At 44.5% G+C, this 17837-nt stretch overlaps 1 protein-coding gene across 1 annotated transcript; it reads right to left on the reverse strand.

Moving 5' to 3' along the window:
* Positions 1-446: 446 nt before the first annotated feature.
* PRDM14 (PR/SET domain 14) lies at positions 447-11595 on the reverse strand. The gene is given in 8 exon segments (XM_032222275.1): positions 447-616; positions 619-676; positions 1009-1110; positions 5484-5686; positions 6548-6818; positions 7195-7352; positions 7463-7505; positions 11494-11595. Coding segments are annotated over 8 exon segments (1107 nt in total).
* Positions 11596-17837: the final 6242 nt, after the last annotated feature.

Below are 17837 nucleotides of genomic sequence, written 5' to 3' on the forward strand. Positions count from 1 at the left end.
TTTTGTCCTTTGATGGAATATACAGGCTACTCAGGTAAAACACAGGTCTAAACAAAAACTAAAATCTGAAGATGACAAATAATCATTGAGAAAAAAAATCAGTAGAAACTTTACCTGGGTGGAAAAGACATTGTCTGACAAAATGAAGTCTTAGTTACATATGCCCATCTCCAGTTTAGGTTACTATTGCCAAGAGTCACAATCATTATTTCCCAGGTCACATAAAAGACAACCATGACGGCCACAATAAAAAAAACCTGAAATCTAAGTTGCAGCATATCTTTATTGATGGTGGGCAGACAAGGCCATATATGGATTGAAAGACCAGAGGTCATAATGTCCTGCATTTTGACCAGTTCATTCTGCCTACCTGTGAATACAGCACCATATTAAATGTACATAACGTCCACAGGTAAGCAGAGATGGCCCAACCATTATTTTGCTGGCTAAAGGGTTTTGTGGAATTTCATATGGAAGCGAAATTCTTCTGCCTCTAGAAATATTTTATCACACAGCGTACATTTAGAGCCTTTGTCTTTAGAATTGTGTGTGCGTCTCACATGACTGTCATGGGCAGCGTGTGAAGCAAACACTTTACCGCAGTGCTTACACTTGAAGGCTTCTCTCCTGAATGTTGGCGAATGTGAGTACGCAGGATGCTGGATGCAGTGAAGGCCTGCAAAGATCAAGGGAATAGATGAGAAAGTAATTAGACCCAGAAACAAAATGCCAGAAACATGAAATATTTGTAATAATCGGGGGCCAATCTCAGTAACTGCAGTGTTCATAACTTTGGGGACTCTTAATCTCATGCTTATAAGTGAAAACTTCTCTTAATCCATCTTTGTTACAAACAAAAGAAAAGCAGCTGGTAGGGCAAACTCAGAATGATTCCATAACTACATCATTCTAGTGAATGATGACCCCAAATGGCTAATGAGGGGACCAAATATTCCAATTTATGAAAAATTGAAACATTGCAAGAGAATTGCAAGAAACGTTCCTCACCTTGTTGCAGTATACACACTTATATGGTCGTTCTCCAGAATGCACCCTCGTGTGCTTGTTTAGACTAGAGGACTGAGAGAAACTTTTACCACACACAGAGCACTAAAATGAGAAAAAAATATCTAATTATTCTGTAACAGCAGAAGCAGTTAGATCCCATTCTGGTAGGAGCTAGAAATGTGCAAACATTCATTTCATGCAGGTGAATTACCACATGTTACAGCAGTCGTCATTGCATAACAATATACATGTGAGGCTCTGAACTTTTCAAAAATTATTGGAAGAAATGCTTCAGATATTCTGGAAGCAAACAATCTTTTGGGGATTTCAGAATTTGAAAAAAAAGGCGTAACTACTCTATCCCTTTGGAGCATGCAAGCAACGTCCTAGTAGGAGTAGGGTTAACACTGCAACAATATTTTCATTGGTCTTATGCACATGCCACAGACATTCCCAAAGAACATAAGCATCTTTCCCCAAATCATGCACATTAATACCTGGCACACAGATACTTTTAGAAATATAAACAGCTGTTTCCCACAAGATACTTCTGAATTATATTCGTAGTGCTCTCTTGATAATTATTCTAGCATTCTTTATTTATCTGGGATACATAATTGCCATGAGTACAAAAACTGTCTTTCCCTGTGATAAGAAAGAGGATCTACCTTTTCTTTTCTCCCTGCCCAGTTTTGGTTTATTCCCAGTCTATTATCTGCTCAATTTATAAGAAAATATTTAATTTCTGTGCCGTATATATACATACAGTTGCAAGAAAAAGTATGTGAACCCCTTGGGATTATGTGGAGTTTTGAATGAATTTGTCATAAAATGTGCTCTGAACTTCATCTCAGTCACAACAATAGAAAAACACAGTCTGCTGAAAAACATTAGATGTTGCCATGGTTTAATGGCACATAAGATGTAAACATTCACAGTGCAGGGAGGAAAAAGTATGTGAACCCTTGGACTTAATAACTGGTTGACCCTCCTTTGGCAGCAATAATCTCAACCAAATGTTTCTTGTAGTTGCAGATCAGACCTGCACAACGATCTGAGTAATTGTGGACCACTCCTCTTCACAAAACTGTTTCAGTGTAGCAATATTCTTGGGATGTCTGGTGTGAATCGCCTCTTAAGGTCATGCCACAGCATTTCAATCGGGTTGAGGTCAGGACTCTGACTGGGCCACTCCAGAGGGCGTATTCTGTGCTGTTGAAGCCATTTTTGTGTTGACTTATTTGTATGCTTTGGGTCATTGTCCTGTTGCATCCTGCGGAGCTTCAGTTGGCAGACATATGGTCGTACGTTTCCTGCAAAATGTCTGGATAACTCTGGAATTCATTTCCCATCAATGACAACAATCCATCCAGGCCCTGAGGCAGCAAAGCAGCCCCAAATCATGATGCTCCCCTCCGCCATGTTTTACAGTGGGGAATGAGGTTTTGATGTTGGTGTGCTGTGCCTTTTTTTCTCCACACATAGTATTGTGTGTTTTTCCCAAACAACTCAATTTTGGTTTCATCTGTCCGCAGTATATTTTGCCAGTAGTGCTGTGGAACATCCAGGTGCTCTTTTGCAAACTTCAAACGTGCTGCAATATATATATATATTTGGACAGCAATGGCTTCCTCCGTGGTGTCCCCATGTACTCCATTCTTGTTTAATGTTTTCCTTATTGTAGATGTGTCAACAAAAATGTTAGCATGTGCCAGAGATTTCTATAGGTCTTTAGCTGACACTCTAGGATTCTTCTTTACCTCATGAAGCATTCTGCACTGTGCTCTTGCAGTCATTTTTACAGGACGACCACACCTAGGGAGAGTAGCAAGAGTGCTAAACTTTCTCCATTTGTAGACAGTCTGTATTACCGTGGACACATGAACATCAAGGCTTTTGGAGATACTTTTGTAACCCTTTCCAGCTTCATGCAAGTCAACAATTTTTGATCGTAGGTCTTCTTAGAGCTCTTTTCTGAGAGGCATGGTTCACATCAGACAGTGCTTCTTGAAACCAGTAAACCCACAACAGGTGTGTGTTTTTAAAGGGCAGAACAGCTGTCAGCAACACATCCAATATCATCACACTGATTGGAGTCAAGGTTGGCTCACTCCTGGCTCCAATTAGCTCTTGGAGACGTCATTAGGCTCACATACTTTTTCCTCCCTGCACTGTGAATGTTTACATCTTATGTGCAATTAAACCATGGCAACATCTAATGTTTGTGTATTATTTTCAGCAGACTGTGTTTGTCTATTGTTGTGACTTAGATGAAGTTCAGAGCACATTTTATGACCAATTCATGCAAAACTCCATGTAATCCCAAGGGGTTCACATACTTTTTCTTGCAAATGTATGTATGTATGTAATGTATGTATGTATGTATATACACACACACACATACATAAGATGCACTGAATACACTGAAACTTCTAAGTATATATGTAATTGCTGTCTTAAATTCAAACTGTCTTCATATGTATTTAAAAGTTACAGTCAGACAAGCAAATTAATCATTTAAATTATTAACATTAATTTTAGACACTATGTATGATGGTGTATATGAGTGTCATGGTGTATATTCTCTATGTCAGATGCACATATAATTCATCTATTTAAAAAAAACCATATACATGTTTTATTTCCAGACAATCTGATCTCCTCTGTTGGAAAAATAGTTTTCAAAGGAAGCTCATATCCTAAGCATGCCTCCTTAAATGTATACCCCAATGAATTAAATTGCACTTACTTTCAACTATGTATTTACTTGAATTGCAATCATAGTTCCTTCGCAGAAAAGGTAATTTAAGTGTCTCACTTAAGCTTCCATAGCATGAAATTACAAAATTCTTTCTAGCTATCTCAATGAAAGCTATCTCAGAAATCATTAAAATAATATACTTATTTCCTGCTTGATCAGACAGTTTGAATCATTGAAAATCTACTCAGAATATTAAATATCTAATTTACTTCTTAATTTCTTTTAAAGCCTCAATTTTTGGAAACAACATGCTTTCAAAAGGAAATCATTTCAGTGGCTTAGTTCATTTGCATTGTGCTCCTAACAGGCTAAGGCAGGGCTGTCAAACCTGCGTCCGGTGGGCTGGATATGTCACACACTGGCCACCCCACCCATTTTAGCAAAGGGAAAAAAGTTGTGATACATCAAGTGATGCTGCTGCTTTTGAGGATGACACCCTGAGCATTTTGAGATTTGACACTCCTGGCATCCCAGGAGCTGATGCACATGTAGTTACTGGGGATGATAAATGTCTTTCTGGTAGAGAGGGTGGTGCTTTAGTCCTTTATGGTGGCTATGATTCTCCCCCTTCTTAAGAAGCCATTGCTTGATGCCACTTACATGGATAATTTTCATCCTGACTCCAACCTTCCCATTTGAGAAGGTGGTTATGCTGCAGTTCCAAAGGATCCTGGATGAAGCCCTTTAACTGGGGATTCAGGCATGGATATGGGATGGATTGCACTTTTTGATTATCTTTGGCAGGAGCGAGATGGTGGCAAGAGTGTCTATCTATTCTCACTCTTTCAGCAGCTTTTGATACTATCATCCATGTGATTCTTCTGGAATGGTTCCAGGGATGGGAAGGCACTGTGCTGTCCTGGTTCACTTCCTTTCTCTGAGGCTATTCTCAGTGCTGATGAGGGGCGATAAATCTGACCCCTACCTTTCAGGATCCCTCAAGGGTTGGTATTTTCTTCATTCCTGTTTCTATATGAAACCTCTGGAGGAGACCACCTGTCACCATGTGGTGTGATATCAACTGTATGCTGATTGTACACCTTTGGGCAGAACAACCACTAGATAACTAGATGGAGATTTCTGCCATAAACAGGTTTCTTGATTTTTGCAGCCTAATCTGGTGATGTTCAGGAATTCTGGCTGAAACCAGACAAGGTGCTGCAACTCTAGCACAAACCAGCAATAGAATCACCAACGTTCTTCACTTGGATTCCATCAATAAAACGATGACCAAAATTTAGAAGACTACTACTGATACACATGTACTTATGAGCTACTAAAATACTAGAGAGAGCATGACTTGCGATAAAAACCTTTTCAATTCTTTGAAAACACAAGATTACAAATCAAGATTACAAGAAATGGTAGTTTGGGTTCAAGCCATCAAACTAAAAGCCTAGAACCATTTTCAGTCTGAAATAAATTTTATGGTATTAGATTTTAATTCCAAGTAAGATTGTTTACTGAGTGCTTCTTGAGGAGAATTCCAACAGAAAAATAATCAGAACAGAGATACCATCTCTCTCATTTGTCTTATGCTAATGAATAAATTCCTGTCCCAAAAGCCCAGTCCTAAGTCCTGAGAAATTGAAATGAGATGACACTCTAATTATGCTTAACACCACTCTCTCATCACTGCTGCTTCCATGTTGTAAATCATGGAAGACTCCCCAGAGATTCTACTAGAATAACATAAAGATACTGAATGTCTTACTTTATGAGGTCTGTGCTTCTCATGAACATGGAGAATGTGGATCCTCAGACGGTCCCGCTTTTCAAAAGATCGGTTGCAAAGATGGCATGGGAATTTTCTGTTCCCTTGGTCAACACACCGTGTGTATTTCAGATGTTTGTCCCGGTAGTATCTGTAGGCAAAGACTTTTTCACACCGCCCGCATTCATAACCCTCCACAGATTCTACAAAGAAAGAGGGGAAAATCACCTGAGGACCTAAAGACAACTTATAGCAAAAGACATGGGCAGCAATCAGAAGGCAAGTATAATACAAAGTTCTGTCTATACAGATTCTCAGTCATCGAGGTTATGGTTGTCCCAAAGGTGCTTTTTCAAGAGGAAACTGGACTTCCTTGTTTTTCTTTGAAGACCTTTTGCTTCTCATTCAAGAAGCTTCTTCAGTTCTTCAGAGACTGAAGAAGCTTCTTGGATGAGAAGTGAAAGGTCTTCAAAGAAAAACAAGGAAGCCCAGTTTCCTCTTGAAAAAGCACTTTTGGGACAAAGTTGTTCTGTATAACAAAGAAAATGACTAGGTAAAGGCTAAATGGAAACATACAGATGTCTTGCAACTGCATTGGTGAGGTTGCTAGTATTTTAAAAGAAAACCAGCTTCCCTTTCTGAAAATATATTCTATGACTTAATTCACCTTTAATGCTCACTTTATATATTTTGCTGCAGAAAACCAAATATAGCTACTGTACTCCTTTAAAAAACATTAGCCTCCTCCAGCAATCAAGAACTGTACTTCTGTCTCAACACTTGAGACTCAACTGAACACCTCAGTCCTCAGTTTTCTTAGAAAGGATACTTGCTTCCAACCATTAGCCTATGGGAGAATACTGGCCAAGGTGAGACATTTGCTTGCTTGCATAGCATACTACCCATAGTGAGCTTAATGATGGTTTGTTCTAACTACTGGTTTTTTGTGTTTCCTCAAATTCCCTAAAAGATTTGTAGTAGGTTCTCGTAACATGCAAGAGACAAAAGATGACTAATTGTTTGAATTTAACTGCTATTCAGAGGGGAAAGGTTTGCAAACTGACCTTCAGTATGTTTTGGGGTTCGCTTTTCTTCTGCTGTTCCTTTGAGGCTGATAGGGATGCCAAGAAACTGTGAGTAACAATCACCATACCAGACCAGAAGTTCTTGGCCAGGTGTAATTTCTTTGCAACTCTCATAATAGATCTGGCCTTGGCACTGAAGGGCTGTCAGGTTTTGCTCCTCTGGGAAGCGGGCACAGTTCACGAATGACATCCAGTTTCCAGAAGAACCTCTGCCGTCAATGAAATGACTCAATTGACCATCTTCAAAAATCTGAAAAACAAACACACATTTAAGAAATGCAAACATCCAGGTACTTCTTGGCCAAGGCTTTCAAACACCTTGTTACCCAATATTGAACCACCTTTAACACCCAGACAATTGAATGGTTGACTTTGGAAAGAGCAAAGGGATGACTGAATCTTTGATGTTCAGACTTAGGTGAATATAATTATTTTTTTGGAAAATTCCTTGGGGAATTTTTTTTTAAAAAATCAACAAATTCAGGGATAGAGAGGCGGTATCTAACCTACACAGCTATACCATGCATAGCAGGGATGGAAGTGGTAAACATTGTTTTTGTTTCCCCCCCTCCTCGATCCCTACCACCTTTCAACTGTTCTAAGGCAGAAGGTGCAATTTCAAGTACCTCCCACATCAAAGAATTGTCATCATAAGTTTTAATCTCGCTAGTGTTGACCACTTTGCCTTGGAAAGGACCAAACCGAATACCCTTAAGAATGGTTTCTGTGCAGAAGACACCCAACTGTGGCCCATCGATAAATACAGTCTGCAACACAGTCAGACCTAAAAGGAAGAAACCAAACTGATTAGTAAAGTCAAGGCAGAAATATTATCTATAAAGAATTCAGTGATGGACAGCGAACATCCTTCCGAAATGAACACAAATGTACTACCTTTGGGAAGTTGTAGGGTTGATCTATCCAGCAGGGGGGGTGACTGTCAGTATCTCCTGAAAGAAAAGCAGAGATACAATCGACAGGTCTTTAAGAAGCAAGAATAAGTAAGTGTGCTCCAATTGAAAATTCTGCTAAACTAGATTTAATCTAAAATAAGATGCCACGAATTGCCATAATATAAACAGAGCAGTAGCTCTACCAGATATGCACAGACTACCATATGTCCACTTTAACTACCTCAGTTGAAATGCCTATGTGATAAATCACAGAGCAAAGTGGTTCAAGTTGCCACTGAACTGATATGCAAAGAAGGGGACAAGTGCAAAGAGGGTAAGGCACCATTCAGAAAAACATATAACTCTATACCATCCTGGTTGGGAGCCAGAAGAGTTGTGAACCAATGGATCTGAAAGGGATGTTAGATACGCTTATTTTGGGCCATTTTATCTTGAAGACATTTATTGAAAATAATGAAATGTTTCATTAAATTCCCCACCCAATATTTTGTTAACAAAAACATTAATGCCCAGTCAACATAACATGCCAGAGCAATGATTTATTTATCCCTCCCCTAAATGCATCAAAGTACACAGAAGCTTCCTTCTTAAACCATTTCACTCTTCTCCTTCTCCTCCCTTTTTAACATCCTTCCTGCTGCAGAAAAAGGGTCTGTGCTGCTGCCGATATATTTCTCCTGCCAACCGGCATCCTTGATGCTTTGAATCGATGCTTGCTTTTGCCAGGAATCAGACAACTAACTGGAAAAAAAACCATTACCAACCAAGATTAAGGCAGGTTCGAGAACTCCTTAGGCACCAGACCAAAGGTTTGCTCAGCCTTTCGGGGAAGGGATCCAAAGTCAGGAGAAGCAGCCTCTTTACTAGAAGAAAAGCGGTTTCCAACCAGCCTCCTAGCAGAATTTCCGGCCGCTTCCCCCTCGGGATCCAGGGCATCTTTCCTTGGGCTTCAGCCCGGCTTACCTAGAGACCTAAGTATCAGAAGAAACTTCCTGCGTGGTTTGGATTAGTGGGGCTAAAGCTTAAAGAATGCGCCAGTCCGTTCCCTTCCCTTCCGAGAACGAGAAGTTTTTTTCCCCAAAGCAAGCCAGGCGCGATACAATTAAGGGAGCAGTCGAGGGCGATCTGAGCAAAAGCGCCTCTCTTTCAAACTCGCCCAAAGCAGAAGCGAGGCTTTCGGGGTCGAAATTGGGCAGAATTGCCCCAAGACCCGCAGCGAGAAAGCGAAGGGAAAGCGCCGGCTCAGCCGCTTCCCTTACCCGGACTGGGGCCCACCTGCCGAGAGGGCGCGCGGCTGCCTCCCGCCGGGCAGGGCGCCGTAGAGGACGGCGTGGAGCTCCTGGGCCGTGAAGCGGTAGCTGGGCGGGCGCTGCTCCGAGTCCGGCGTCCCTTCGAGGCTGCTTCTCTTTCTGGGCGAGGCTTTCTTCCCGGGGAAGGGCGCGGGCAAGACCGGCACAGGTCGGGGCAGCGGCGGCGGCCGGAGAAGAGGAAGGGGGGCGGCGGAGGCGGCAGCGGCGGCCCCAGGTAAGTGGCGGGTAGCCGCTGGAAGGGGAAAGGCGGCAGCGGAGGCGAGCCCGGGCTCAGGCCCCCGGCAGCCGACGCCGGCGACTGGAAGACGACGGTCGGAGGCATGGCGTCGAAGAAGAGCGGCGGGTGCAGAGCGGGGCCAAAGGAAGCGGCACCGGCGGGACAGCCGTGGAACAGCATCAGCATGGACTCGCCGCCGGCGCCCTCGGCAACGCCGGCCTCTTTGGAGGGCGCGGTCCCCGCCAACGAAGAAGCCATCCCTGCGCGCCCGTCTGGAAAAGACGCGGCACCTGTGAGGCGGAGAAAAGGCAGAGCTGCAGGCGCCCTTCGGGGGGGCGGCTGAGGCCCCTAATCCCCGCCCAGAAGCCGAAGTGTGGGGCCAACCTGTCTGGCGGAAGAGCCGGGGAGCCGGGCTCGGCAGGCGCGTGTCTATCTCCTCGGTGGGAGTCACCCCGCCTCCCGCGCGCTTCTCTTTAAGGAGGGGGGGGGGGCAGCTCAGCCCGGAACCTTCCCGAACTTTCTTCGGAAGGTTAGCTGGCGATCCAACAGCCCTCAAACTCGGAGGGGGAGGGGAAGCGCAGCCGTCCCCTTTTCCTGTGTCCTTCACATAAACTAGGCTACAACGCTCAACCCTGCCGTCGTGGGCCGTATTGACTGAGATTGTTGGGTTCTGTATTGCCATTCCCGAGGAGGGCAATTCTATATTGATGCATTTGAGAGAGAGATATAGAGGCCGGTGCAAGTGTGATCTCTGTTTCTGTCTCTCTCGTATCGCTGGGAAACGCACCTGGGGCGAGGAAAGGGGCTGCCTGAGAAAAGGTGGGCGGCAATAGATGCTTATAGGATTGCTATTTGCTATCCGTGAAAAGCCCTAAAAATTGACAATCCTTATCGCTTCCTTCTCTTTCAGAGGGGCTTGGTGTCAGGTACGTGGATGCGGGACTTCATTCGAAGTAAGCCAAATCTTCCCATTTTCCCCGGGAGGAAAAAATAATTTGGATAGTGTGCTATATTTATATGGATTTTATCCCTTGGGAAAGGCATATTGGACTGCAGCCTAGGTTAGTTTTGGGAAGATTTGTTTCCTTGGATTGGCTTCTTTTCTGAATCCTAATTTTGCAATTATAAAGGCTCTTAAAAGTACATTTCTAGAGGTACGAATAAGAACTCGGTGGCGCTTTAATGATGAAACAGACAGTGAATAATCTCCAACACAATGTGATTTACTAAATAGGTAAATTGGATAGGATTACACCGCAAACATGTTTCTCGGGGTGGTATATGTGTGTGTGGAGGTCCGCTGACTCAGCTATGTTAGACTTACACTTTTCTTCCTCTAAAGCCGTATTTCCATGCATGCCTGTTTTGGACCAAGCTGTGACACAATTTACTCCTGGGTAGATTTGCTTCGATGGCGGTTTGTGGTTTGAGTATACATTTCCGGAACGATTTGGGGGCCTTCCAATGCAATCTAAGTCCTGCTTCCTCGAAAGTAAGACGTGTTGTTCTGAATGAGAACTACCGGCAGAGGACGGTGCTATAAGGATCATTAGAGGATTCATTTCCTTTACCGGCTTTTCTGCAGTGCAGAACTATTAAGTTCGCACGCTCAGCTGCTACAAGGCGGTTCTCCCGCAGGAAGGCGGCTGCGAGGACAATGGTCCCGGCAAACCTTGATGGACAACAGCTGCAGAGAGGAGGGCAGAGAAAAGGTCGCCTCGCTTAAAAGCAACAGATACAAAACGCCTAATTTACACCTAACCTAGTTTCCCGCTACAATAAACCACGTTTTTCCTTTGCTGCTCAGCTGCAGGAGCGCTGCTTTGCCTACGCGGGTCCTCGAGGAGATATTTTGCTGGCCGGGGAACTGCGGTCTCGTTTGGGAATCGCCGTCCTTAAACGGCATCCCGCGTTTCTGCGGGAACCCCTTAAGCCTCCCGCAGCGGCCAGACCCAAAGCAAAAGGCGGAGGCTCGGGGAAGACGCAGCGCCTCCGCGTGCGGAGCTGAGCCTGTACGCCGCCGTCTGTTAGACACGGGTGGCTCTCTGGCAGCGCTCGAGGGAGGAGAGCGGGGACCGGACCGACCCTCAAGCTCCCAGCTCTGGACCACTTTAAGCAGCTCGATTCATCCAGCCGGCGTGGCCCCGAAGGCCGGCAGCCGCTGGACAGGACAGGCCCGGAGAGCTTGCTTCTCTGGCCGATGCTTTTCCTCTTCTGGAGGGTAGGGACTGAAGGGCGAGGTTCCCAGCGTAGCTTTCTAAGCTGCCTTCCCAAGGAAGGGCAGTGGCTCACCCCGACTCCCTCATCTTGCTACCCAGAGGCGGTGCTTCTTTCGCCGGTCTCGCGCGCGGCATAATCAGCGGCTGCAGCCGAGAAGGAGCCGCGGCTTCTGCGTGGGTGGCTAGCGCGCCTTCCGCAGGCCCACCTATTACTCGCGCCCTTCTCTCGGGCCTGCGGTCCCAGGGCACCGTTTCCCGCAGTTACCTGCTGGCGGACGGTAGGTGTCCAGCTCCTGCCTTCATCCGACGGGCTTATCGAGGTAATTCGTGGTTTCCGCAAATAATGTAGACTCTTAGGGTGAACCATAAACCGACTCAGTCTGGTGAAAGCGATGGAGTCAGGAGGGCGCAAGTGCCAGAAGCTAAGAACAGATCCAAGCTGTGTTCGCACAAAATCGCCCACTCAAAATTTGTAGCCACCCTACTTAGTTCGTGGCTTCTTTCAGGCAGATTAACCCAAAGTCTGACCGACTCGACGTCAAACGCAACCTGGTCTGGAAACAATGCTTGGTTTATCGATGGGCTTTCCGCTCCATTGGAATATGGAAGCCCCACATGGTCGGGGAAAGTTATGGGAAGTTACGACGCCCTAAAAGTGCAGACCCGCAAGGTGGTCAAAAAAGTCAAGATGGCGGCACACAAATAAGGGAGTTATTTCGATCTCAACTTCGTGGGCCGCCGTCTTACGTTTTTCGACCATGCCTTGTGGATACCTGTGAACCCGAATCTCGCTGTAGGGGACAAACGTGAGGAATGGTGCGGCGATTCCTTCCGTTAAATCTCCTCCCCGAATTAAAAGTCGTTCTGCACGACTCTAGTTTCTGGATGGATCCCATGGGGAGTTTACAATCGGTGCGGTCACATCCAAGACAGGCCCATCAGGGGGTGATGCTGCTTAATTTCTCAATCCCGAGGAAGCCAGCTACTTGCTGCTCCTTCCTGAACCTTCCGCTGCGCCCAAGCCTCGCAGTTTCGGGGAGGCTAAGCCCTCTAAGCCGAGTCGGCCTTATAGCTTCCGGCTTCCCTTGCGGGAGCTTCGAACACCCCGCAAGCCACTTTCTATGTGCAAAACTCCGGACGGCCGTCTCGTGGCAGCAAAGACCGCTGCCCGTCTAGTCTTCGTGGTCATCCAGTGTTCGCCAGTTCAAATTAAGCTGGTCTGATTTCCGGTCCTAAAAAGAGACGGGGAGGAGACCGAGCGAGGCGTCGAGATGTATAAGTAAGGGCTAAACGATTGGGCCTAAGTAGAAGGAGGGAGCGCTGGGAGCAGGTCCCGTTTTCCTTCGGACTTCCCTTGCATTGAGAGGATGCGCTACGGGCTCCCCTGAAACAAAATCGAAGGACCTGCGAAGCCGAAGTTTCCACATTTGTTTTGTTTTTTTCCCTATTGTGGGAGAAAAGGGGCCGCCTTCGCAACACCGCGGGTTTTGACGGGCGTCTTTTGCCTCGGACACGCGGTTTTCCCTTCCCCCTTTTTGGCCCTCGAATCGTTTCGTAGAAAGTCCCCGCCCTTCCCGACCAAGAGCCTTTTAGGAGTTAGCAGTCGAAATCAGCGAAAGGATTGATTTCAAAAATATCCAAAAGCGCTTCCGTCGAAATGGATCGCTCCGGATTGCGTCCTTCCTCCAAGAGTTCCAGGGATTCGTCTTGGCGCTTTCTTGTGGAAGCAGGACTGTAATTGGTCGTCTACCTCAGGGGTTCCCAAACTTGGCAACTTTTTAAGACTTGTGGACTTCAACTCCCAGAATTCTCCAGCCAGCATAGCTGGAATCCACAAGTCTTAAAAAGTTGCCAAGTTTGGGGACCCCTGGCCTAACTATTTGTTCATTACTTAAAAAGAAACTTGCCAAGCGTTGTGGAAAATGATGTTATTTCGTTGTATTTGTAAACCTTTTTTGCTTACAAAACCAGTCCCTCCGAGATTCTCCCACGTGCTTGGAATGTATAAAAGGCTCGAATAAACGTTGGCCATGAGGAAAAAAAAAAGGGGGGGAGCAGCTGGATCCACGGCCGCACTCCCCGAAACGCTTCCAATCGATACCATTAGCGAAAAGAATGAATCCATCCAGGAGAGAAAGGCTGCGTATTTCCGAAGTTTCGGGTTCGATTAACGCTTGTTACCATTTCCCAAACTGTAGTTGGCTAAGCCCCAAATGACTTGACTTGGTTTACCCAAAATATAAACCATGTTGTTCCGACATGAACTCCGAGCCACGCGGAGTTCACACAATTGGCGATACCAAAATGAGACCGTCCATTTTCTGATAACGACGAGTAGCCCCGCTGAAGCCTTGACCAATTTCAGCCGCCTTTCTCTCCCGCCTTTAAACAAAAAAATGAACCGGCCAGGGGTGGGGGAAATGCATTTCCCCCGCCTTCAGAACAGAAATTTCCTCTAACATTGACCCTCCGTTAACGAATTAGAACAGTGTTTCTCAACCTTGGCAACTTGAAGTCCTGTGGACTTCAACTCCCAGACTTGTGGATTCCAGCTATGCTGGCTGGGGGATTCTGGGAGTTGAAGTCCACAGGACTTCAAGTTGCCAAGGTTGAGAAACACTGAATTAGAAGAAGGGAGAAAAACCCTCGCTGACGCGTCTAAATCAAAAGGTTCTCCTTAGGCAACTGGATCTCCTTTCTTTTGATTTTATGGTGTTGCTCTCGGGTGGAAGCGCGGGGAGGGGGCGGGCGGGCAGGAACGCTCGTGTTTCAGATTTCCCACAGCTGAGTAATAAGAATCGGCGGGAAAGAGTTCTGTCCACCGAGAAGAGAATCCCGCGGGAGAAACCGGGCAGAAGATACGATAGCCCCATTGGCGCGGGGGACGATGGGGAAAGGGACGTCGATGAAACATTAAATTTTAGCTTCCCTCAGAGTTCTGGTTAGAGACCAATCAAACCTTGATCTAGGACTATTTAAGGACTGCCGTGTGAAAAGATAAAAAGTGTGTGAAGGCAGGGGAGATATCAAGTCTGTCTTCTTTAACCGGGAAGTTGTAAGACTCACCATCGGCCCATTTAATTGGATTCGTTAACAGCGCCGCCAAGCACAAAGGTTCAGAAGGAAATCCTATTGAGTCCCATTGGATACATTAGTGGCAAAGTTTGTATTTTAGAATGAAATGTTAATATGAAGGGCATAGCTTTCCACCAATTCTTACATTTAAACAGCTTAGAGAGGGCTGAAAGCCCTATGAAGCGGTATATAAGTCTAATAAATAAATTACTCTCACTCAGTATACACATTTCACCAGACTGTGTAGCTTTCACAAATACAGAAATACAATGGAATATACTTCAAAACTAAAAAGTTTTCCTTAGGCATTATGTATATAATTATATATTCAAATGCAGACTCCACTGAACTGTTTTTGCTTCATCGTACTAGCTTGTCTCAAAGATCTTTAACTGAATATTACAAGTAAACATTGTAATATTCGGAATGCATTTAAAAAAAGACATTTAGGCATGCTGTGAAGAGGAATGTAAGTCCTTGTTACATTAATGTATTAAAAATATACAGGGAAAATATATCAAGAATCAGAGTAAGACTGCCACCCCATTAAAGTTCCAGTTAAGCAACTAAGAGAATAGCTACATTTTTAAAAAGTATCTACATAGACATGTTAAATTGTTTCCATAACACCTGGAAGGTCACTTGAGAAAGTTAGCTATCTTTTGAGGTATTCGAATTATGCTTCCTATTTTCATCCTCCTCCTCTTCCAACTCAGCTTGGATAACACTCCCTTTTCAAGATCGTCCCCTCCTCCAGCCCTCTGCGGGACTGGGAATAAAGGGCTGACCCGTTTCTCCTAGCAGCTGTGAAGGGAGTGCAGTTAAATCTGGCTCAAGACCTGAAATACCAGGTTAAGGGCAGATTGTTAAAGAGAAAATCTGGTTGCCAGGTGTTGCTCATGATTTAACACAATCCGTGTGGTCCTCCTCCAACATCTATACTTCTAGTTACATCAGTTCACACAATACCTTAAGCCATGGTTATGTTACCACTGCTTATGGAATAAACCCAATTGATTTAGTTCATAAAACAGACTAAACTAGTAGTTTATATTTTGGCTGGTAATGCGAACCACAACTCGACAGAAATTATCTGAAAATCTTGGAGAAGCTAGCCAAACATCCAAGACATAAGAAGTCTTGCTCACAGCTTGGTTAGAGTGCCTGAACTATGGTTTGTAAGTAGGTTTAACAGTAACATAGTTGGAAGGGACCTTGGAGGTCATTTAATCCAACCCCCTGCTCACGCAGGAGACCTGTACTAGGGATTCGGAACCGCCGATCTTTCTGATTGAAAAGCTCAATGTCTTAGCCACTAAGCCACCTAGTCAAATGGCTAGGTTCACAGAACCTTTAAGCAGCGCAACATGACTAACGCTCGCGTTAATTGGCTTCACACACGCAAGGTATCCCAAAGAACCGACATTTGAGTCCGCTGAGTTGCATGAAAGCCTCACTCGTCTAAACCGAGCATAGCCGCGTGGGGAAGGAACCCTGACTTGCTCCGTTTCTTTGAATTTGGTTGATTTGGAAGAAAGTGCCACGGAAACGCCTCTTTAGGAGATTGGAGCATCGGGGGTGATTTGGTGTGGATGGCATGTGGTGCAAATGTGTGAATCGTGAATATCTGGGATTTGGCTCCCTCCCGGGAAAAAAAAAAGACCGATTCTGAATCCGCTCTGGAAGGGGATATTAGAAGCGGTGGGAAGCCAGAGAGTCCTTTAAGGTGGGGAAATTCCGAGGTTGGCGCCCTGAGCCTCCGAAAATTAACTTCCTATCCTGACGGTGATCCGTCTTCTTTAACTTTAAGGAAATTGAGGAACTGTTATGCAATACCTCCGGATGAACGATGATAGTTGCTTGCTTGCAGAAAGCACATGTTGGGGACTTCTTTATTTAGGAGTTGATTTATAACCTCCCTTTATTTGTATAACTTCAGATAGGATGCCTATCTCACTCCTCTTTGCCCCTCAACAATAATCCTGCAAGGTGGGTTGGGCTGAGACGCCTCTAAGTTCTCTGTGCAGCTTTCGTGCTCACGGAGGACCGTCTCTACTCTAGCACCTTACTTGCTGCACTCAACCGGCTCTGTTGCTAACATAAGTAACTCGTGTGTAAAACAGGCATTGCGCACAAGTAAAAGGATTCGTTGCAATCAAATGTATTTTGCCTGTAGTCGGTATTGTTCTGTTGATTCTGGCACTTTGAATATACCCGCCCCCAGAGGTGATTTTTTAAAGGGAGCTTTCAAAAACAACTTTATTAGAGTCTTTATGGAAAGTCCTTTGGGGGAGCGCAAAGCATCATATTATTCAGCTTCCCTAACTGTAAAAAGTTGAATATTTTATTAAATTACCACATTCATTTCCTTAATGATTTTATTCGGAGGTCTTCAAACTTGGCAACTTAAGACTTGTGGATGCCCACAGCAATTTTTGTGGGATAGGCCAGTCTAACTGTTGCTTAATCTTGAATCTTGCTTCAGTATTTCTCACCTGGGCAACGTTTAAGATGTGAGGACCCAGAGATTCTGGAAGCTGAAGTCCACATCTTAAAGTTGCCATGGTTGAGATACTTTGCCTTAGCTATTAACGGTTGTGTAACAATTTATATTCGAGGGGGGGGAGAGAGATATGGGACCTATAATCACAACAAGAAACTGCCTCATTTGTTAGTTGACAAATTCAGGTATACCAAGGAAATTATAAAACCAACTGAAACAGTTCAAATGAGCAAGAGAATTTTAATGTTGGAAAAGAAGTTGCTCAGTATGAATCTTGGCTATTTTTCTTCATGTGCAAGTCATAATTTGCATTTTTATTGGTGTTATTTGATCTAAATGATGGTGATGAGGTGATGGCATCTCCAAGTGGTCTGGACCCGCATTGCAGTTAAGCACCGCCAAATGATCACAAGCTCTTCATACAAGCAGTTTATGTTGCTCTGAGTAAAACTGCTTGATGGTATGAAATATGAATCTCCTAAAGTATGTTCCTGTGTTTCTAGAAATTCAGTTGACTTTTATCTCCTCTACTGTAATCTTCTGAAAGAATTTGTCAAACTTCAGATACATTGTCCTGTTTACCAACTTGTTCCTTTAATCAAAGATCCCCAGGGGTTCAGTTTTGATATCTGGTGGAACCCTAGTCTCGTGATCCATTACTAGCTTAGGATAAATCAACAGAGAGACCCATCTTCTATCTTTCATATTTAAGAAATTTGGGTTTTAATTCTAGCTAGTACAGATTTCACCAAGCAGTGGCCCTCCAGATTGGCTGTACTTTTTTTAAAAAAAACCCACTACTGCATAGCATCACCAATAAATATCTTAAGGGTTGGGAAAATGAGTCGTACTTCTGTCTAAGATTTTTGATCCCCCAGGGTGATGGCAGAATCATAAACAAATCTTAGCAATTGAATGCCTGATCCAAGTGAACATTAAGGAGATGGATAATTTTTGACTCTATGTCTAACTGAAAAAAGTTTAACCTTTTTTTGTATGCTGCAAAGCACTTGATCTAGATTCTAGTCCAT

The sequence above is a fragment of the Thamnophis elegans genome, chromosome 8 (assembly GCF_009769535.1).
Source record: "Thamnophis elegans isolate rThaEle1 chromosome 8, rThaEle1.pri, whole genome shotgun sequence".
Taxonomy (NCBI): Eukaryota; Metazoa; Chordata; class Lepidosauria; order Squamata; family Colubridae; genus Thamnophis; species Thamnophis elegans.